At 43.7% G+C, this 24,215-nt stretch overlaps 1 protein-coding gene across 7 annotated transcripts in view; it reads left to right on the forward strand.

The window, feature by feature from the left end:
- The window catches only part of LOC133926700 (1,4-alpha-glucan-branching enzyme 3, chloroplastic/amyloplastic), a 38,677-nt gene extending 24,284 nt beyond the window's left edge, over window positions 1-14,393 (forward strand). Inside the window, exons 15-22 of one of the 7 annotated variants that reach the window (XR_009911160.1) lie at window positions 1,249-1,326; window positions 1,446-1,553; window positions 2,367-2,447; window positions 3,513-3,617; window positions 4,001-4,086; window positions 4,203-4,261; window positions 4,333-4,476; window positions 14,074-14,393. Coding sequence is in view for 2 of the 7 variants with exons in the window: in XM_062372724.1 (XP_062228708.1) it covers window positions 1,249-1,326; window positions 1,446-1,553; window positions 2,367-2,447; window positions 3,513-3,617; window positions 4,001-4,086; window positions 4,203-4,261; window positions 4,333-4,379 (564 nt within the window). In the remaining 5 variants the exon portion in view is untranslated. Of the gene's footprint in view, window positions 1-1,049; window positions 1,109-1,248; window positions 1,327-1,445; window positions 1,554-2,366; window positions 2,448-3,512; window positions 3,618-4,000; window positions 4,087-4,202; window positions 4,262-4,332; window positions 4,480-7,776; window positions 8,382-14,073 lie in introns of those variants that run through there. The other 6 variants (XR_009911162.1, XR_009911159.1, XR_009911161.1 and 3 more) reach the window with 6 other exon arrangements.
- Window positions 14,394-24,215: the final 9,822 nt, after the last annotated feature.

A 24,215-nucleotide genomic window follows, 5' to 3' on the forward strand; every position in this document is an offset into this window, starting at 1 on the left:
AAATTACAATTTAATTTTAACTTTGCGTTCCTTCATGGCTTGGAAGCGGTTGATAATGTCATTGTCCTTAACTTGCAAAACGAACTCACGCTCAATAAATGTGACCAAACAATTATTCAAGTATTGATTTTCCATCCTATTTCTCAACTTGTTCTTCACATAATTCATTGAGGAAAATACTCTCTCAACACTAGCAGTAACTACAGGAAGTATTAGCACGAATTTGAGAAGCTTGTACACAACATCATGTTTGATGCGCTTCTTTGTTTCAACAAGCATAATAGAAATATCAGCAAGATTCTTCACTTTTCTAAACCTTTCATCTCTACGCATATCAGTAACAAAGAGTTGAAGTTGATAAGGAAGATGGTTCAACTCCGAGCTTGAGAAATCATTAGGATAAAATTGAGCAAGCTTAACCAATTTAGCTTTGTCATAAGCAACAAATGAATCAGCGGGATTGAATAATGCCATACAAAGGAGCAAATCTGTGTTTACCTTATAAATCTCTCATTAAGCTCTCAAAGTTGCCTATCAATGACACTTAAGAACATGCCAATATGGAAACGATGTAAATTCTTGACTTTTGTAAAGAATATCCTATCTCTTCCAACCGGTTTGTAGAAACCATCCATATTAGCAATTTTGGTTCCATGCTTAACAAAAAAGAATTGAAATCTTCAAGAAAATCATAAACTATACGCATATATATACCATACATATACTCGATTTTTTGCCAAAATTGTTGGGTATTCCTGGAAATACCCATGCATCAATATAGGTCCGCCCGTGCTTGGGCCTTGTGCCTTGTGGGCTCATATCTATCCATACTCTCACATCCACATACACATATATGATTAACACTGTAGTCTTATTAGACTGTTGCATCAGCTATTTGCTCTCTATCAATTTGGTTGAAGCTGATCATCTCCCAAGCAAGCTGCTACTTCACTTTCAATAGACTATATATCATCTGGGCGCCTCAACCATATCTAGTGGTACATAAAATCCACAGGTGGGGCTTCTCATGTTTTAATATGGCTTAATAGGACAAACCCTTTGGTGTTGTTTTCTTTATTGGAAATTGTCACATTGCAGGATAAACTAGGTATGAGTACGACTATTATACACTTGCCTCTAAAATACCTATTTGACACCTAACCTACAAATGAACACTTCGACAATCTGACTATTTCTCAAACTTTATGTTGCAAAAATATATCTTCAACTTTCCTCACTATGTTTCAGATTATCAAACTAATTACTTTCACAACGAGCGGAGGTGCTTATCTCAACTTCATGGGCAATGAGTTTGCACATCCAAAAGTGAGTTACTTAGATTGTCGTCGAGTTTTACATCTGTACTTCTCAATTCTGAACCTATTTCATTTATTTTACTCGGTTTGTTCTCCAGAGTTTCTTAAGTTTTTACTGATTGATTTCAGAGAGTTGAATTTCCTATGTCAAGCAATGACTATTCCTTCCGGCTAGCTAATCGGCAATGGGAACTATTGGAAAAGGGTCTTCATAAACATCTATTCAACTTTGACAAGGTATGGAAGATGGATGTAACTATTTTCCCTGAGTGCCTTCCAAATTATGATATAGCTTACATGCAAATGGTACAAAGTTATTAATACCTGATTTTTCATGTTTATTGAAATGTTAATTCTCCACCATGCATTTCATCTCTTTCTCATATTCTGTTTTCCAAAGTTATGCTAGTCAGATTAGATTTGGTTCCAATGCACATGGAGTTCTTTTTTCTCCAATGCTTGTTTTCGTCGAAAAACAAATGAAATATTTAAATATTTCCTAATATAAGATGCTTCATATGTTTAATTAGATCGAACCTTGGGACTTACAGGAGGACGTTTAAAAAACTTGACCCATGTAGAGGTGGACAATATATGGGTTTAGCCACACGTTGGATATATAAAGTGTAGAGTGAGAACATAGAATGCTTGAGGTCAAAATAGCTATTCAGGTGTAACCCTTTTGGTTAAGGATGAATCCAAGTGAATAGCTACAAATTCATGGGCCCCTCACTTGTGGGGACTGGGATTTAGAGAATTTCTACATTGTGATAATTTAATTTATTCTTCTAAAGTGCTCACCTAACTTGACATATTTTTAGGTTCGTGTAAATAACTGAATCAACTATGTTTATTACATTCTTGATATTCAGTACTAATCGGATATGTTGACATGCAAAATAGATTTGTGAATTTGTAATGTTGTCTCTTCTACTTTAGGTACCATTATTTGTTAGTTCTACATATGCTGTCTGCATCATTCCTGCATCATTGGTATGTTGCTACGACATGAATCGACTTATTACTAACCAAGCAATTTTCTTATCCAAGGATGTCATGAGCTTGGATGAAAATGAAAGGATAATTTCTAGAGGTTCACCCAACATTCATCACTGTGATGACACAAGCATGGTATGCACATCTTTCAGCAAAGATAAACTCAAATATATTTTGCAGTCTAATGTTGACAAACATGTGATTTTCTTCTGAAATCAGTTACTGTTATTCATGACCAAGAATGAATTCTTCTGCAGTAGCATACACTTTTGCATTATATAGTTCATTCATTGTACAGAAATTTGGATACATCCAATTAAATACGTTGCATCAATTATGTGTTTCTTTGTGCTTTGCTTGTCGTTCTTCCACACTTCAAATGACATTATAGTGTCATTGGTGAGGCTTAAATTTTAGAATACATTTTGGGGGCAAAATTAGCTCATTTTGATTTATTGGAACTCTTTGTGGTCATTAGTTTTTAGTTTGATCGTGCACATTGCACAATGAAATTATAATAACATTTTTCTGTGGTCGCTTATTGAAGCACACTATGGGCATTGAAGCCATGCTAGGGGATAACAAAAAGATCTTGGACCTTGGAGGCGGTAGCATTCCATGGAGAGGGAGAGAGTAGCAAACCGTTTCCCTTTCTAAATCCCTCAAATTATATTTTTATTGCAACAGTTTGCTCCGGCAAATAACCAAAAACTTGCGTCGTCCGTCAACAAAGTCACTATTATGTGGAGTGTTTGGGAAAATGCCAAGTACCAAGTCCTATGTACATGAGATAATTTTGCTTTTGACTGGTCCGTCCTCGCCTTAAAGTTTTAATTTGTAAAGTTTGGCAAAATGATTGAATTCTGATTCACATAGTTGTGAGGTTTTTCAATTTGAACAGTATCAATAAGACCATTCGTAGTTTTGCTCCATAGTTGTTCCTACCATGTGAGAATCAGAATGAATTAGTATATTTATTTCTCAAACACGCTTAACCCTGCCACCCAAAAGACACCCACCAACCCACGCACCAAGAAGGGTTCCCTTGACTGTGAACATCTTGAGTGTATATAAGTCCATATTACTCTTCTAATTTATAACTTGTACATAGATAAAAATCAACAATGTTTCATTTTCTATCAACAATTTTCAGTTCAAATTTGTAAGTTCTATGCTAATTACAGCTACTCATTCTTGCAGGTCATATCGTTCACAAGAGGACCTTTCCTTTTTGTATTTAATTTCAATCCTGAAGTCTCCCATCAGTTGTATCATGTTGGTGTGGATGAAGCTGGGGAATATCAAGTAACTTACTGATGGTTCTTGCATGAACTTATTCTTTTGTATGGCAGCTACAAGGCACAGAGCTTGAAGAAACATCACTGCAGATGTTCTATAAAGTTCATTAACTACCCAAACTGAAAAAGAAATCTGCTGTGCAGTAAACTAGCAAAAGAGAACAAGGGCAGGACACAATCCTAACCAAACTGGTGTGAAGTTGCATAACACCAGTTTTGATATGAGCCGAGAAACAAAAAGAGGACTGCCCATTCCCACACTGAAACTACTGCATCCGTCTAGGAAGTAGTAATAAATAGTGGACAAATGCATTTTGTTTAGAAATAACTTTTCAGCAGTTTGGATTTGCTTTCAGCACTGAAATATTATTATTTTTTATATTTGACCAGCTCATCTTGAACACGGATGAAACTAAATATGGTGGATGTGGAGAGCTCAAGGGCAGTCAGTATATAAGGAGAACCAGTGACAAAAGGTTTTATTTGCATTACTCAAATAATCTGCCTTCTTGGTAGCATGTTTCTTTTTTTGTTATTCCCATTTGACTCTTAGTATTGTGCGAACAACCTAAGCATTTTTACTTTCTTATAGAGTTGATGGTTGTCGCAACTCCTTGGAATTAACATTACCATCTAGAAGTGCTCAGGTGGGTACGTTAAAATACTAGTCCTTTTTAGAATATATGAGATACATATCTTCTAAAAGATCTGTATATTTGCAGGTGTACAAGTTGGTCCGGATTTTGAGAATTTAGCATGTAAACAATGAGTATTGTTGATAGAACCATGCAGCCTCTTAGAAGATGGGGCTTGGAAGGCAATATCTGTACTCTTGCAGCATTGGAAGATAGGATGGCAAAACTGAGGTATGGACAGTCTTGAGTTCTCTTCTCTTGTATTTTATGATTCCTCCATAAATTGATAGGTATGCTATAGACCTGTTTTAATGGGCCATATGCAGACCCTCGTCTTAGTGTCAACATGAAATCCACTTTAGTTTGATATTCTCAGTTTATTAAATGAATTACCGACCTTTTTTGCAGCTTGAAATACAAAGTAAAAAGTGTACATGATTATTTATCTAACCGTAGCACGTGCCCTTTTTAGGACTGTAGCACGTGCCCCATAAAGCATTTATCACTCTCTAAGTATCCTTAAATAGACAACAACAACAAAGCCTTTCAGTCCCAAACAAGTTGGGGTAGGCTAGAGATGAAACCCATAAGATCTTGCAAGTCTAGTCATGGCTCTGGCACGTAGATAGCTAACTTCCACGCACCCCTGTCCATGGCTAGTTCTTTGGTGATATTCCAGTCTTTCAGATCCCTCTTTACAGACTCCTCCCATGTCAAGTTTGGTCTACCTCGACCTCTCTTGACATTATCCGCACGCTTTATTCTTCCGCTATGTACAGGCGCTTCTGAGGGCCTACGTTGTATATGCTTAAACCATCTCAAACGATGTTGGACAAGCTTCTCTTCAATTGGTGCTACACCAACTCTATCACGTATGTCATCATTCCGAACCCGATCCTTTCTTGTGTGGCCACACATCCATCTCAGCATGCGCATCTCCGCTACACTCAACCGTTGGACATGTTGCCTTTTAGTTGGCTAACATTCTGCGCCATACAACATCGCAGGTCTAATTACCGTCCTATAGAACCTGCCTTTTAGCTTCTGTGGTACTCTCTTGTCGCAGAGGACGCCGGAAGCTTGGCGCCACTTCATCCATCCGGCTTTGATTCGATAGCTCACATCTTCATCGATTTCACCATCCTTCTGCAGCATCGACCCCAAATATCGAAAGGTATCCTTCTGAGGTATCACCTGCCCGTCAAGGCAAACCTCATCCTCCTCGTGCCTAGTAGTACTAAAATCGCACCTCATGTACTCAGTTTTAGTTCTACTAAGTCTAAAACCCTTCGACTCCAAGGTCTGTCTCCACAGCTCCAACTTTCCATTTACCCCCGTCCGACTATCGTCGACTAGCACCACATCATCTGCAAAGAGCATACACCATGGGATATCACCTTGTATATCCCTTGTGACCTCATCCATCACCAAAGCAAAAAGATAAGGGCTCAAAGCTGATCCTTGGTGCAGTCCTATTCTAATTGGGAAATCATTGGTGTCACCATCGCTTGTCCGAACACTTGTCACAACATTATCGTACATATCCTTGATAAGGGTAATATATTTTGTTGGGACTTTGTGCTTCTCCAAGGCCCACCACATAACATTCCGCGGTATCTTATCGTAGGCCTTCTCTAAGTCAATGAACACCATATGGAAGTCCTTCTTTTGCTCCCTGTATCTCTCCATAAGTTATCGTACCAAGAAGATAGCTTCCATGGTCGACCTCCCAAGCATGAAACCAAACTGATTTTTGGTCACGCTTGTCATTCTTCGTAAGCGGTGTTCAATGACTCTCTCCCATAGCTTCATCGTATGGCTCATCAGCTTAATCTCACGGTAATTAGTACAACTTTGAATACCCCCCTTATTCTTGAAGATTGGTACTAATATACTCCGCCTCCATTGTTCGGGCATCTTGTTTGCCCAAAAAATGAGGTTGAAAAGCTTAGTTAGCCATACAATTGCTATGTCTCCAAGGCATCTTCACACCTCAATAGGGATACCATCAGGGCCCATTGCCTTGCCTCCTTTCATCCTTTTTAAAGCTTCCTTGACCTCAAACTCCTGAATCCTTCGTACAAAACGCCTGTTGGCATCATCAAAGGAGTCGTCCAGCTCAATGGAAGAGCTCTCACCTCCTCCATTGAACAGCTGGTCGAAGTACTCTCGCCATCTATTCTTAATCTCATCTTCCTTCACCTGAAGTCGATCTGTCCCATCCTTGATGCATTTGACTTGGTTGACATCCCTCGTCTTCCTCTCACGGATCTTGGCCATCTTATAGATGTCCCTTTCCCCTTCCTTCGTGTTTAACCGCTGGTAGAGGTCCTCATACGCCCGACCTCTTGCTTCACTCACTGCTCACTTTGCGGTCTTCTTCGCCACCTTGTACTTCTCTACGTTGTCAACACTCCTGTCCAAGTGTAGGCGTTTGAAACATTCTTTCTTCTCCTTGATAGCCTTCTGGACATCCTCGTTCCACCACCAGGTATCTTTCACTTCGCTTCTACTTCCCCTCGTCACCCCAAACTCCTCGGAAGCCACCTTCCGAATGCAAGTCGCCATCTTTATCCACATATTGTTTGCATCACCTTCTTCCTCCCAAGAGCCCTCCTTAATTACCCTCTCCTTGAAAGCTTGAGCCGCTTCCCCCCTGAGCTTCCACCACTTCGTTCTAGCGACTTTAGCGCGCTTATCCCGCTGGACACGTATCCGGAAGCGGAAGTCAGCCACCAAAAGCTTATGTTGAGGGACAACACTATCTCCAGATATCACCTTACAATCTAGGCAAGCACGCCTGTCTTCTCTTCTCGAGAGGACGAAATCGATCTGGCTAGAGTGTTGGTCACTACTAAAGGTCACTAGATGGGATTCCCTTTTTCTAAAGAGGGTGTTAGCTATGATCATGTCGTAGGCTAGAGCAAAGCTTAAGACATTCTCTCCTTCTTGATTCCTGCTTCCATACCCAAAGCCCCCATGCACCCCCTCGAAACCTATGTTAGATGTACCCACGTGGCCATTGAGGTCTCCTCCTATGAAGAGCTTCTCGCCAATAGGTACACTCCTAACCATGTCCTCCAGTCCTTCCCAGAACACCCTCTTGGTGCTCTCATTGTGGCCTACTTGAGGGGCATACGCGCTGATAATATTGAGACCTAAGTCCCCAACGATCAGCATGACCAGAATAATCCGGTCCCCTTGCCTCTTGACGTCTACCACTCCATACTTGAGGCTCTTGTCGATCAAGATGCCTACTCCATTTTTATTTGTCGATCAAGAGGGTTACGTCCCAACGATTTTCTTTCGGGTTTCATCTCCATAAAAGTGAGGGTTACGTCCCAACGATTTTCTTTCGGGTTTCATCTCCATAAAAGTGGCTGAGTTTTATGTTGGCTCGCCAAGCCTATCACAACCCTCCTCCTTTACCCGGGCTTGGGACCGGCTATGTCGAGACAACATAGGCGGAGTTAAGTATCCTTAAATAGAGAATGGCACAAATTTAACTGAGTTTCTGTATCATCTACACAGATTGGTGCCACCTTAGTGGTCTAGCTTCTAGAACTATGTTCATATTGAGGGGATGCTTCATTAGCTTTGAACTGACTTAAACGAGGAAGTCAGCAAGTGATCACGAAGGGAACAGGTCAGCTAAGCTACACCCAACAGTGACCTTTACATACAACGGTGCCATCCCTGGACTCTGAAAGCCGCATGCAGACTGTTGGATTGATGATTCAGATATAGGATAGTGGACAAATAAAGTGCATGCACTTTTTATTCTGATCAGTGATTTCATCTGTCAGCTTCGTTTTCCAACAACCAACAAGCTCAGGAAGTGATATGCTGCAGTTATGAGGACAATAGCTGATGTTTGGCCGATGAATGTAGTATTATAACAAGAATTTTATGTGCAAATTAAAACATTACCTACAACATTACTGGCTCTAGTCTGCAGCCTTTGTTTCCATCGGAATAAGAATCTGCCGGGCTGACTGTCGTTAGCTTGGAGTAATTTAGAATGATCAGATATGTGTAATCAAGTTTGATAGATATTAGGATGCGAATACGCCAGATTTTAGGTGTGCAGAAAAGAGCACCGTAACAGGCTCGTTGATGGGACTGTTGCTATACTATGTTCAGCTTGTCCAATTACACTGTTCCTCGAGTAGATTCCATAGTGAATCGACCCACACGGCCGATGAGTGGGCCTTGTTGCGCGGTCACCGACCTTACTTTTCTTATGAGTTTTTTTATTTTTATATTTTTTATTAAAAAATTTCAATAAATAGATTCCTCGCAGGAGAATTTGTAAAACTAGGCGTCTGCAGCCCTCTCAGGGGGCTTGAGAGGGCTGCAGCTCTCTCAGAGGGTGGTTAGAGGCTCTAACCGCCCTCTGAGAGGGTGGCAGGTCTAACCGCCCTCTTAGAGGGTGGAACCGCCCTCTGAGAGGGCGGTTAGCCTCTCTTGCCGTCCTCTGAGGGGGCGGTTAGGATCTTTTTTCCTCCCTAAAAATGTAATTTTTTGTGTAATTCAAGAAATAAAAAGGAAGGGTTTTAAGGAAATTAAGAATTTAAATTTGGAGTAGGTTATGTAATAGTCGGAGAATAAAAAATCAGTAATTAGCAGTCGTAGCATTTTACGTGGGTATGGGGTGCGAACGGGGACAAACATAGTATTAAACATAGGGTGAAAACATTACAATACACTGTAATTGCGATAACACGATAAGAAAACAAAGGTGGCATGTACGGTTCGCACTAAGACTTACTTATTAGTGCGTCGATCCTAATCATAACATGCCTTAGGGAGGGAAAGTATGTCGGGTACATTAGGTACTCTCTACTGAATGCATCTAGGATACTTTCCCTTTCGGAGGGCATCGAGACCTGCTGCCTTAGCACGGCGGGCTCTCTCCCAATTCCTTTCCCTCTCAGCCTCCCGAGCCTGAGCAACGGTACGGTCGTACGTCGCCTTCCTCATGCGCTCTTCTTCCTCCCGCTTGAGGCGAAGTTCCTCTTGCTGTTGCTCGTACTCCCGACGTACGTACGCTTCCCTTCTCCACCTCATGTTCATGTCGACCCACTGCTTCTGTGAGTTATTTTGCTCATTCTCGAGCCATTGAATAAAATCATAGAGCGGTGGAGGGGACTGAATAAATGGAACAAGATGAGCGGTTATTAAAAGAGGGTGCGAAATCGGAAGAGATGAGGCGGATATCTGTTATTGTACCGGTCGATAACCAGCTGTTGCATGTTGAGGCTTGTCATACTCGTAGTTGGCACACCTGAAGAAGCGCAGCCCATAGGTGTATGAGATGTCATGCGACTCGCGGAGCTTACAAGGTTCACCACAGAAACACATTGGTGGTTCGAGACCTTCAGGTACGGTAGTCCCCCAATGTTTCTTTGGTGGGTTGAAGCTGAGGAAGACATTGCACTTGAGAGATATTAGAAATGAGTGATGCTTCAATGTAAGAAGGTTCTACTATTTATAGTTGGGGGAGGCATGAGCATTGGATTCGCTATTGAAGAAAGGAGTGAGGGCAGGGGCGTAGCTGGTGGCAGGAGCATCGGATTCCATCTTGAAGAATGAGAAAGTTGTGTCATTGATCATGGTAAGAGATTCCATATTTATTGGTACCCGTGTTGTCATTTATTGTTTGGAAAAAGCTAGGTAGTATTGTCACGTCTTATTTAAAGCCTGCGCAAGGAGGCATGTGTTGTCAAGCCATGATTAAAGTTTAGTAGTGTGGTCACTTCTTCATTAAACGTATTTGAATACGAAATGCATTTACAACATGCTAAGTTCGACCATACAAAGGAGTACATCACGAAGTGAATATGCATATGTAAGTTACATAAAATGTAAAATTCTACTGCTATCTCCCTCGTTGCTGTCGCCCATGCGCCCCATCGTGGTCCCGATGCCGCTGGTTAACCCTCACGTGACCCCTGGAGTAGGTGAGGGGGTCGGGTGGACCGACGTGTCTAGTAGGCCTAGTAGGGAGCACCGGTGTCGATGCCTCGTCCTGCGTGGGCTGTGTCCGAAGGGGAGCACTGGAAACCTGGGACCGCTGGAGGACGTCATAGTCAGGTGTGCCCCCGAAGAAGTCACGGACGAGGTCGTATGCGGCGTCCGGGCAGCCTCATCCTCCTGACTAGGGTAGGAGGACTGTGAAGGCTCCGCAGGTATCCATGTGTACTGGCTGGAGGGGTCTACGAACAAATAATCACGTTAGATATGAACAATGTGGTATTGGAAGTAGTAGTAAAAATTGTATAATTGTCCCTGCGTGGTATGATGGTGCAGTAGAAGAAAGCCACGCTATCGTGCCGCAGTATGGCTCGAACGTTGAGGGCGGGGTCGGGCGTGGGGCCGCCGAAGACGGACCGGCCTCATCACTGAAGTAACCTGAGCACAATATTAACTTATTTTGCTGAAAGTATTAAAAACTTGGATGAAGGGTGCCGCCAGTACCTGAGGGTGGACGCACAGGGCTCGATCTACGAGGTTGCGTCGAGACTTGTGCAGGTGGACCTAATGAAAGTTTAATAATCAATGCAGTAGTAAGTAAAGGGTATTGTTCAATATTATTCAAAAGTATAATTCGTACCAAGTTTCTCCGAGCCTCCATGACGTGGTAAAAGGGGTCGTGTGGGTGCCGACACGGATGAACGACGGTGCACGTCTGACGGCCGAGACGACTCGGCGTGGACACCAATGGACCTGGGAGGCGCCCCTGCTACATCTGTGGTAGATCGGCAGGAGGTAAGCTTCAAGGTGCGCGCTGTCTTGTCGAAAACCCGCTTGATGAAGCTCGCAACATCTGACGCACTTAGGTGGTGCCCTTGCTGGAGGCGGTCCATGGCACCAGCTACATCCCTATGTACATCATAAATGATATCTGTCTGCGGATACGAACAGAAGTAAACAATTAAAGTATACGGTTTTGTTCATTCAGTATGGACTACTGACTTCAAAAAATAACTTCCTGCTAATGCGGCGTCCTCGTCCTAATGCATCGGGTATGCCTCCGTTGTCGACGCGATGTGGGGCCGAACACCCTCTGGGGTGTAGGTGACACGTGTGCATGTACGTGGAACGTACCACCGTAAGTACTCGTTGAAGTTCCGCTTGGTGTGGGGACGAGCCTCCTCCAGAACATCTTGTAGCGCTTGGGCCCATGTTGCCACGTAAGTGGCCAAGCGCTCTGCCCAGAGGTTGCCAGCTGGCTGGCCTTTTCGTGTGTACCTGCATTTGAACCACGGTAAATGTAAGTCATAGTAAAACGAAGGTTGCGAAAACCCGCTCTAGGAACCAATACCAGCTGTCCCCGTTCTCACTCTCCACGAAAGCAAACCTTAGTGGCAGGACTTGGTTGTTACCGTCGACCCCAATTACAGACAATATCTGCCTTTGTACTTCCTAGTCAGGAATGTTCCATTAAGGTATATGATGGGTCGGCAATATCGAAATGCTTTGATAGTTGTAGCGAATGCAAAGAAAGTACGCTGTAACACTCTTTTTCCGCTGTACTCCACATTAGTAGAGGGTTAATGCTTGATATCATAGTAGCTGCCTGGGTTTCTTCCACAAATTGTGGCTAATTGACGAGGTAGATTGTGATATGAATCTTCATATGTTCCGAACCTCATCTCAATAGCCTTTTGTTTCGCCCTCCATGCCTTCGCATAGTTTATTGTGTACTGGAACCTTTGCTCAATAGCACGGATTATTGATCGTAGCTCATACCTTAGGTTGTTCACAATCTCTCCGTACATAACATTTGCAATGAAAGCAGAAGACAGGTTTCGGTGGGCGAACTCTATTTCCTCAATGTGACAATTATGTTCCTTAACTATTGAGCACTGCCAGTAGTCCACCCATTTCCCTCTGAATGCGTGCACCCGCCAAGGATATTGCGGTACCAAACACTTCACATTGTACTCCCTTTTACTGGATTTAACAACCTTGAATTGCCTACGAAGAGCCTACGAAGAGACAATGACCAGAATTTCACTGCATTAATAACTGCCTCTTTTGTAGGGTACATAGCACCCTGTGACACCTCGTTCTCATAGTACTGCCACGGTGTCCGGTCAGTCTCGCTAACCACCAGCTTCAAAAATTCATGCTGCCTCCACTCTACAGGAACTGGAGCATTACCCTCCTCGTCAGACGAATCCCCATCGGCAAGGCCTTCCTCCAACTCTTCATCCTCTAAATCCATATCTTCAATGATGCTAGGGATGTGCTCCCCTTCATCAGCTATACCCATCAGTTGCAGCTCTGGAATATTGCTAACTTCCTCCTTGGACCCGACATTAGCCGTCTCTGATTCATCTTCCACTACCTTACTTGGTCCTACTACTGCTTCCGCAGAGTTCACCTCATTTTGCTCTTTCAGGTACGCCTCAGCTAACAAAACAAGCTGCAGGCCACATTCACAACATATATCTATATACTGCCCTCTAATTTGATGTGGCTTCGATGGGAACAAGCTCACCAAAGTATCCATGACTAGCACGGCTGAGGACGGCTTTAAACTTCAGCTCATGTTACTGCGGATCCAGTTGGAAAAACCGTATGAGCCATTTGCACACACCCACAATGGTCCTCTCATTAGCTTTACTAAGACCCTTCATGACATGACGAAATCCAGACAGATCTACACCGTTAGGACCGTACTTAATTTCACCCTCACCATAATATATCTGAAAAATTAATTTATTTGTCATCCCTGGAAACACCCGCAAACATAACCAATGTTAAGATAATAAACTATATTTCTAATTATCGGATAAAATTATTTCTAAATGCTATCCTAGGTTCGCAAATTATCATATACTGCTACCTCCTACGTCCACAGGTACAACCCCAATATAGTAAAAATAATATACTAAAAATAATATTTTACATTGCACTGCTATCGTACAATTTTCTAAATAAATTTGATAATTTTCTAAACCCTAGGTCATAAATATCTAAAACCTATGTCATATACTACTACTGCACTAATTAACAACAATAAAAAGGAAAAAAAAGACTTATCCAAAATTATTCTTCAAATCCGCAGCTCAAATGCAGCAGGGCTTCGCCGACCTCTCTTCCTCCACTCTCCTCCCCTCTCTTCTCCTCCTCTTCTCAACTTTTTCTTTTTTCGGATTATAATGAAATTTTAGCCTATTTTTTTGGCTTTTTTTTAGAGGAGAGGGTGGCCGGGCGGGCAGCGGAGCGCGGTGGGCAGGGAGGCCCCTTACCGCCCCCAGAGAGGGTAGTAAGGGAGCCGGCTCGGGCGGGCAGGCTGTATCCGTCCTCTGAGGGGGCGGTTAGGATCTCTAATCGCCCTCTCAGAGGGCTGCAGGCGTCTAGTTTTGTAAATTATCTTACGAGGAATCTATTTATTTAAATTTTTGATAAAAAAAATATAAAAATAAAAAAACTCCTTTTCTTATTTCCTACGAAATTTCTCTTGTGGCGTCCTTCTGCCCTCTCTGCCTCGTTTTCTTCTTCCCTGTTGTATATTGTGAAAACTAATTAGTTGCTCCCTTGCTGGCATTCTCCAAGATGTCATCACTCCAGTTGTCTTTTCCACCACCTTCTGAAATTGATGGACACGCGGATTAATTACAAAAACAGCGATGTCATGTCAGAGAATGCCGCTCAATGGAGCTGCGAATAATTAATTTATGACATTGGGATTTTGGATCCACAACACTGTTATGGTGTTTATGGTATCCATGGAAGGCCATCATTGAAGTGACCAGTATCTTAATATTCTTTCCCGCTGTTTTTTCGTACGTCACTGACTACTTGTTTTTTCAGAGCGTGCCATGGATATATTTCATTATGAAGAAAGGAGTTCACAAACAAGAATTACAACCCAACCGGGCAAGAGGCCGGAAAGGCAAGGCACACCGAACGCTAGGGTTATTACTCACAAAACAACTGACCGTCGACCATGGAAAAAAAATTATCTGCGATATGAACTCCGATATTTTGGATATTTTCGTTTTACTGATTGGGCCCGGCCAATTTTTTTATCACTCAAATATTTCGTTTTTTAAATCCTACCTAGCGGCATACCGGTACACTACTACTGTTGTATCTTTGAATTAGTGATACTTTATATTATTATGTGTAATTTTTTTATGTTAAATAGTTTGGGTACAATAGTGTTATTTTTTAGATAAATTGTGCTATTTTTTCTAAATTTTGACGAAAAAGTTTGTCTACCACCGATAGAATTCTGATAAATCCAAAAATCTCGTTTATCAGTAACTCCCGATAAATTTCTGCTATTGGTAAATAAAACCTTGCCGTCAACCAAAACAGATAGACATAAACTACTCATATCTGAAGTAAATCTGACCAAACCAAATGATCTGCTTTATCCCATAGAAGGGCCTCACCAATGATCAATTGCATCAGTCCTGATGGCAATGTAGTTAAGTTGCGGAAGACCCTGCCATTCCTTTCGTTCTAGATGCATATGAGGACCATGGTGTCGAAGTTGTGTCGTCGTGGCTTGGGTACTTCCTTCCTGCACTCTAACCACCGGTCCATGAAGATGGAATCTGGGGCTAGAGTAAGGCGTTGAAGCCGAGCACAACGAAGAAGCCGAAACCAGGTCTCATGACAAAGACACAACCGACCAGGAGGGCGCAGGGGCCATGGTTTGGAAGCCCATGGTGCTGTAATTGCTTTGAGGTTCAGCAACAACCATGGATGACCAACCAAGAGAAGAAACGACATTTGCTGGGAGCGCATGCCTTCCAAGGCTGCCCTCACTCGTCCCCCCAAATGGTCGATGAAGAAGGCTTGATAAGGAGTGCTAGCAAAGTACGACCCTAACGGCGACCACTTCCAGATGAAGGTATCTAGTTGAAGGGTGAGTCCCTTCAAGGTTTCCTAGAGAGATAACTACTCAACAAGACTTGCATGGTGATCTTGCCCTGTAAGTCGCGTACCCAACAATGATTATGTAGAGCCTCATGGATGGTTTGTTTGATGCGATCTCTCTTTGGGATGATTAAGAACAAGTTGAGAGAGATGGACTCAATAGACTGCCTGTTGATGCATCTGACCCTCCAAAATAGGCCCGAACTGCCATAACCAACCTGTACAGAAAGGGAAGTGCAACCATGCCAACCATGTCCAGATAAGAGTTGGCAATAAAAGACAACCAAGGTAGGGAGTTATCAGTCCGATTAAGCCACAACTAGCACATCCTTAGGGCTTGGCCAAGGATCTTAAGATCTAGGATTCCATGGCCACCCAACTCCGTTGACTGACACACCTTATCCCAAGTGACCAAACAGTGACCTCCAAAGACAACCTCAGTGCGACACCAGAGGAATGCTTTCCTCAACTTATTTATAGTGTGAATCATCCAAGGTAGAAGCTTAGTTCATACCGAGAGGTAGATTGGGATGGATGTCAACGTCACCTTGGTGAGGATGAGGCGACCCCTAGAAGTGAGGAGGCCGGACATCCAAGCAAGAAGCCGGTCAGCGACTGCATCAACCAAGGGTTGTAGGTCAGTCTTGGCTAGACTGGTGACCGAGAGAAGGATGCCAAGGTATTTGTAGGGGAATTCAATGATTGTACATGGGAAGTGTGTGCGATGTCTAGGTCATCTTCGGAACACCCGATAGGAGTGATGTGGCACTTGAATAAATTTGTTCCTAATATTGAGGCACCCTCAAAATAGCGAATAATGTCCTGGATCAGAGTTATGTCTGGGGTGATCGGTGAGATGAAGATGACCATATCATCAGCATAGAGAGACACCATGTGGGTGATTGACCTATGGCCAATTGGTGAGAAAAGGGAGGCGGTGTTTGCTCTTATGATGAGGGTGTTAAAGTACTCCATCACAATAAAGAAAAACATGGGTGACAAAGGGTTTCCCTGACACAACCCATGATCGTGGCAAATATAGCGTGCCTGAAAACCATTAAGCATAATCTTCGTGCTTGCCATGGATAAAATATTGGAGACCCAGTTTTTCCACGACTAGGAGAAGCCCGTATGCACCATGACCTCAAGGAGAAATGATTAGGAGACATAGTCAAAAGTCTGGACATTTCATCCTTGAGTAGGAGCATTGGAAGGTGCTTGCCATACAAAAGTTAAGTTACTCCTTGCACGAATCTGAAGTTATCATGGATGTGCATGCCTATTTACTAATCCTTTGGACACGATCTTGCCAAAACTATGGATTAGACTGATGGGATAGTAATCATTCACCAACTTTGCCTTAGACGATTTGGGTAAGGGCATGAGGATCACCCTGTTAATCAAGTGGAAGCTGCATGTATCTATATAGGATAATGCATTGAACGCACGTAACACATCGGGCTTGATAATCTGCAGTCATCTTGTAGAAGATGCCCCTGAAGCCATATGGATCCAGGGCCTTATCCTAAGGAAGGTTGGAGACCAACTTCCACACCTCCTCCTTAGTGAATGCATCAACAAGGCCTGGTAAGTCCAAGAATGAGATGCCTAGGAGAGAGAGTTCCAGGGAATGGGCTCTTGAATGCAATTGTTCGAGGATGGAGTTAAAGTAATCGAACACCATGTGAGCCTTACTCTCCTTAAATGTGACCATGGCACCATTGTTTTCTAAAGTGGCGATGAAGTTATTCTAACGATGATAGCTCACCTGAAGATGATAGAACTTCATACTTGTGTTCCCCATCGAGAGTTGGATCTGAATGCTCCCTACAAACTTGCTACTCTAACTTTGGAGGGCATGTGTTGTGTAGTGAAGAAGCCAATCCATCCGATGGAAGGGGCTACATCAAGCAAGGGGCACTTCCAAGCCCGCTGAATGGTCTTTAGGTACCTTGGATACTTGGGCCAGATGCTTTCAAATCGGAACATCTTCTTTGCCTAGAAGGTGGCATCCATTTGAAGGAGCAACATTCAAGCATGGAGAACATTGCAATGGAGCACTTTCCACTCAAAGTGTATAGGCAACTGCTGATATGGAGCTCTTTCCACTCCAAATTGTTGATGAGGCGGTGCAACGACCCATCAGCCAGTGGTTAAGAAAATCATTATTCTTGTCCTCAACCTGGTAGATTTGGTTGAAGTCTCCATCCATAAATCATGGGCCGAGAGCACCTTGCCATAGTTCACGCAACTCCTATAGGAACATAGGTTTCTCTTGGTCATTTGTTGCACCATAAAATCCTATCATCTACCAAGTGTGATTTGGCCCAAGGAGGGTGACCTTTGTCATGAGAGAGTACGAGAGACGCAAGAAATTAGAAACCGAGCACGTTGAGGTATGCCATGTGAGTAAAATGCCACCACACTAATGAACCGCAAGCAGGAAGTAAAAGTAAAAACCCGGTCCTACAATTTCTAGAATTACATTACAAAAGATTACATCCATCTTAGTTTCTTGCAAGAACAAAAGAGAAATCCTATCTAACACGACTACATCTTTCACCGCCGAAAAGCAAACTATGGAGTTGAGATCCTGCACATTTCAGAAAGAATGTTTTCGCACACCATAAGTGAACCTACACCATGACCCGAAGCGACCAAGGGACTGGACGTCCTACTATTCCTCTTCTGGACACAACTTGTCCAGCACATGGTATGGAAATAGCGCCATGATTGAGACCTTGGGGAAGACCCTCACATGATGCTCAAAGGATTTATCGTGCATCACTTCATGCGGTGTCGTCACCCCGATCTACTCCACCACAATGTTCTCAACAACGGTTATCGGATCCGTGGTCCGGGCGTAACTTTTCTTCATGAGGTGAATACTATGACTAGTAGACCCTTTATATGTGTGAGGAACCGTCCAAATAATATTCTAATTAATCACCAGGAGGATCATTATTCATAATCACAACCTCAATGATTAACCAGAATATCGTCCCGGTAGTCCCGGCATGTGTTTTGTGCCCAAGGATCAGAACACATGTCTTCCAACATGTACATCACAACATAGCTTAATAAAGAGCGATTAATAAACATTTATATTACAAGTATTAAGCATGCAACTGATTTCAACAATTTACAACAAAAGTGAGCTAGGAGCAGACAAAACCCCTCAACCCCTAACCACAAGAGAACTACGTAGTGAAAAGTTAAACTTATAAACAACAAAAGAGAACATCGCTGTATGCCCTTAGGCACCGTCTCAAAAACACCACTTTTAGAGTAGGATGCACTACTCTTGCCCGCCACCCTGATTGTCAGGCACGAAGTAGCCAAAAATAGCCTCCTCACCAGCAACAGGAGTACCTGAAAGCACAGGCATGAGTACGAAGGTACTCGCAAGACTTAAACCATATAGAGCACATATACATAGCTCGACTCCAAGGATTATGCATTGATCATTAGCAAGGATGAACCACAGGTTAAGTAAAACATATGCACTAAGCCTCCTTGACATATGTGTGAGGGACTGAAACTTAACCAAAACATATGAAAACTACCCTGCAACTAACAACTGAACAAGTGTAACTGTAAACAACATGTATATCAATAAGTAACAAGTGCCCACATCACCATCTCCCACATACCGAACCACAAACCATACTCGAAACTCTACGACTGATGCAGATGGATAGAAGCATGCTCATGACCGAGAGCGCGGCAGTTCGAACTGTTTATACACCCTGCAGGGGATACTCCTAGACCCACACAACACGAGGACCATTCGGCTTGTGCCACCGGCCAAAGTGCACACAAGGGGGTACTCGTGACAACCTTTCCCAACCAGCCCCAACTGTTTGGATCATGCATCGCTCGGCGTGGCGGTACTAGAACTACTCCCGGAGCAAACTAGTAGCACTACAAGCCCGTCCGCTCACACCGTCGATGTCCACGCCCAAAAAGCCACAACTGCGAAGGTATTAGGCTTGCCTTACCATTAGATCGGCATGTGGTGAGTAAGGTAAGTGCTACAGCCAACAACACCGACGATCGGTGCTTAATCAGCGCAAAGTGGACTACGATGTCCGGTTTCCTCTACCAATCTAACGAGGGGAACTCCACATCCGAGCAGGACAAAACACCTCCTAGCACCGCCCACACCTCGCCTCATACTCACCACTCATACAACTATCTCAACCTCAACAAGTGTATGTAATCATAAGAAGTTTCTATGCTTGCGAACAACGGGATGCGCCGTCGTTCGACTTCTACCGAATGACCTAAGCATGGCTAAGCATATAAGTCGAACTCATACCTAGACATTGACAACACCTCAAGGCTACAAGGAATGTAAATACACAAGCATTCAAAGTAGAAGAATGCAATCAGCATAGGTTCTACCCATTGGTACCTGACACTGACTCACTAAACATGCATACATACATAAGCATATTTCATCAATTTTAGACTTATCCAATTACGCAAGAGGGATCAATATGTTTAGTTGCTTGCCTTGATGCACTGGCTCACAAAGGTGGGGTGCCTCTGGACCGCCCTCGCTCGTCGAGATCGTCGGATCGGCGTTCTCTAAAAAGAATAACATGTGCAATGCTATGAGTATGGATGAAATGCAACAATGCATGCCATAAGATGCGCAAAACATGTTAAAAGTGCAAACATGCGAGCTAGAACAAAATTGGGATTCAAACCAATTTGAAAAGTTGCCAAAGTGCAGAACCTTCAAAGAATTCTCCGGAACCTCCGGACATATGCGGACTATCCGCAAAATTATGCGGAACATCCGGACATTGCGCAACTCAGGAAAACTCCGGACTATCCGGAGAATTCTCCGGATACTCCGAACATATGCGGACCATCTGGACTTTTGTTCGGACACTCCGGACCTGGGCTAAAAATGTGTTTTCGATGATTTGTCGATCGATTTAATCCCAAACTTGAATCTATGCTACATACTCCTGTGCATATACCACACCAAGGGTTCTAGACAAACTTTGTAGCTTAACCCTAAGAAAATCATGAATACAATTTAAATTGCCATTTTCCCAGAAAGTGCAGACCCTCCGCACTTTGATGCAGAACCTCCTCATTTTTGTGGACTATCTGCACTTTTATGCGGATACTCCGCACTGCCCAGAACTTCTCTGATTTTGGGGAAAAATTTGCCAAATCGAATTGTGATCTTTTCCAACTAAAGAGGAACGTTTTTGAGATGGTTTATGGAGTCTAGAATTCACTCATCAACCTAGCAACTCGATTCCAAACTCAAATCTCATCTAAATTCTCATTTTGGTCCAAAATCTCAAAAACTCATGAACTTTGCTAAAACTTGAAATCGATGAACCAAATCACGAATTCTTGCCATGGGAAGCTTAAGGGACTTACTCAAGATTCTTGTGGAGTTGGGTGACCGCCGAGGAATGGAGGAAACGGAGGGAAATCGAAGAACTCCGGTTTTCCTTGTGCTTCAACCAAGAACACCAAAAGACATCAAATCCGGCTCGAATCTTTCGAGAAAATGAAAATGAATTGGATGGATGAGTAGCTTATGAGCTCTAGAATTCAATGGTACCACATGCATACCTTCAGTCCCTCTCTTGAGGTCCAATTTTGGAAGAAATGGAGAGAGGGAGTGAAAGCTTGAGTGGGAGGGGGAGCTCGGGTGGGGACGTGAGGGAGAATGAGGAGGAGAGAGAGAGGGCAGGTAGGGGCTACCCACTTGAGTGGTTGGAGTGGGTGAGGTGTGGGGCCCACGTGTTAGAGAAAGGAGTCCGTTTTGATTGTGAATTCAACCCTTTTCTCTCCCGAATTTCCTTCCCTCATCCAATTAACTTGTAATGAAGTGCATTAGTATTCCCAATTACAATTATGCATGCAAAATTAAACATAATGCTTAAGAAGCATGATTATGCTTAATTGTGTGATTAAGAATTTGGGACGTGACAATATGTCTGGTGAGCGAACGCGCCAACGTGGGGTGTTGACTTTTGGATCAATGTAGCCAAGGAACACCGCACAATAGACAAGAAAGGCTACGCTGGTCATTCATCGCACCCGCAGCGTTCCTAGTAGGAACACTTAGCACAGTGGCATTGAACCCTAAAGAATCGTACGACATGACAACCTGGACCACAGGGGCTCCTAGCTCTATTGGCAAGGGGCCGAATGGTGTGATCCCTTGAGGCAGGTGTTGCCTCATGTAGTAAAGCAGTGAGCCCTAAACACCAGGAGAAGGCATCAACTGGGTCGAAGGTATCTCAATAGTGGAAGCAATGAAACTGTCCTTGGCGAATGTCAGGGCCAAGTCATCAGTGATGATCGGAAGGGATCCCCTAGTGACAATGATGAACTTACAACCGGTCGATGAACAGTTGATGGCAACATGACAAACAATATTGCCGCCTCTAGGAAGTAGATGCACTCCAACTCCGATCCAGTCTTTGATTGGCCTATAGGGAGGAGCTACAAGATGCAACACATGACTTTGGTGATCAGGACACAACAGACCATTTACTTTCAAGCAAGTGTTTAGACTTTGACTTTGGTGACGTGGTCCATGTCGGTCGTCTCCTTGAAGATGAGAAGGAAATCCTCTAGGCTATGGTTGTGGATGGTGAACGAACCGGCCAACATCGCGAAATGCTCTAGAACAAGGTGACACACCTACTCGATCGAGACATGGGGCCCCGTCTCATCGAAGATCGTGACCAACTACCTAGAGAGTGTCACTTTGTTGTCATTGATGGTAGATGATCGGTGAATCACACACAGCTCAACCATTGGCCATCGCATTGAGGCTCCATGGGTAGGCGGAGGCGAAGGTGAGAGCAACGACGGGCTTGGAGTCATGGAGAAATCATGTGAGACATTTAGAGTGGAGTCCTCTTCTGGCAGGGAGACTGACGACTCTGGTGACCATGACCCTTGCTATTGGGTGTTAAGGATGATACACAGTTGTTGTAGCTGGGACGCATCCCACTCCGGTGACCATGACCCTTGCTAATGTGGAGGAGGTTGGCGGTGCACGTTGGCCATAAACAAGGTGAAAAATTGAAAATACAGATACCATGTTTTTAACAAGGCCAAATTTACTCCTAGACACTCTAACTTTATGACTTTAGCTTTTGTGCACTATTTTTTTTATGTTTGGGGGAAGACACTACTGAATAGTGGTTATTTTCCCTTCGACGTTGCATACATTAAATATGAATATTTAGAGGAATAACAGAGAGAAACATGATGAAATGTCTATTTTTCCCTTAGCCCTACATGTCACATCTATCTTCTACCTATGTTCCATTTTCTCCCATTCAACACCTCATACTCTCCTAAATTTGTCATCGCCCATGCTTGCCAGCCACTAGGAGCCAGCAAAAATACATCGCTGCCAGGAGCACGAAGACGACGATTCACCAATCATCAATAGCTGGCATCATCTGTGGGTATCATGACAATAGATCTTGAAAAATCTACACACTCAATGCCATTGACCTCGCCCAAGCCTGCACCAAGGACCGGCTTCTTAGATGAGGGGTTCTACAACAACTTCACCCCTTCGACCAACTACAAGCCGGTGATCGATCGGGTGGATCTCGGTGAAGAGTTAAGTCATTTTATGGATCAATGCACCAAGGACTATGACATCGAGTTCTAATCACTCGATTTCCAATACGATCGTGAAAGCGATGTTCACCACAAGTCGGGATCCTTCCCCGCTATAGACAATATGGATTGTCGAGATACCTACCCAAAGCACTCGATGACAAATCCATGATGGATCAAGACTCTTCCTTTAGTGCAGATTACCCCTAAAAAGTCTTCGCCATTGGAGACGGGGACGATGGTCTGGACAATTATGATGATGATCCCGCGAGCATGCAGGTCCCCGCTGCTCTTGTTCCGGGCGACAGTCAGCTTCCACTGGCCATGCCAGCCCCCAGATCCAAAATCTGAAAGGTGTGTCCGATCTGATGTCTCCTGACCATCAGTAGATGGCTCAGCGCTATAGATCTATAGTGGCACAAAGGCTCCTTCTACAAGAGGCTCTTATGCACCCTTCGACTACAGATCTGACAACCCCCACTGGTAAAGGCTGAATCAACTCGATGACCGACATGACAAAGGAGTCTCTCATTCAGGTCGAGAACTCCTATCTAGCCATCACTAGGAATAGCTCTAATCTGGGGAAGTCCCATAACGCTCCCTCTCATGACGGATCAAATTTAGAGAGGAGCAATCCTTGGAACAAAATGACCCAGTAAGATAGTCGAGCAACTAACTGCCGAAGGACCTCGTTGGACAAAGATCATCTGAGCAACGATCTGTGCGAAGTTATCAACTAGTAGAGGTGCTCGAAGACCCCTGAGGAGGCATCAATCACGCCTCGATGGTCTGATCGAAGGACATCCCGATACCCCTCAAGCCAGGGCCAATCTTCGACCCTCGTGGATAGAACACTTGTGGCTACTCGGACCGAGCAAGGTGCCATCAACGGGTGCCAAACCTTCTCTCTAGATCTAAGGAATATGAACAAGCGAGCACTGTTTCACCCCATGTCAATCGAGAAGTATAATGGGAGCATGAATCCCATTGAGTCCTCCAAATCTATACCACGACACCAAGCGGTCGGTGGGGATGAGAAGGTAATGGAAAATTACTTCCCCATAGCCCTTTAAGAGGCAACCAAAACTTGGCTAACCAACCATTGTCAGAGACAATCTACTCATGGGAGCAGCTTTGCAATGTATTCCGGCTAACTTCCAGGGTATGTACGTTCGACCTAGTATGAAAAACGATATCTACCATTGTGAACAGACAGACAAAGAAACCTTGCGTGAGTCCATGCACCACTTCAGCAATACCCAGAACACCATCCCTCAAGATAAGGGATTATGATTAGGAGCCGATGATGCGTTGAAGACATCACCAGGAAGGAGCCTGAGATGGTTAAGGAGCTCATGAAGATCGTTGACATGGTAGCCAAGGCTGAAGAGGCGCTCCTATTTGTAAAGGAGAAGGCCTAGGGCATCAAACACCCCCAA

The sequence above is a fragment of the Phragmites australis genome, chromosome 8, assembly GCF_958298935.1.
Source record: "Phragmites australis chromosome 8, lpPhrAust1.1, whole genome shotgun sequence".
Classification (NCBI taxonomy): domain Eukaryota; kingdom Viridiplantae; phylum Streptophyta; class Magnoliopsida; order Poales; family Poaceae; genus Phragmites; species Phragmites australis.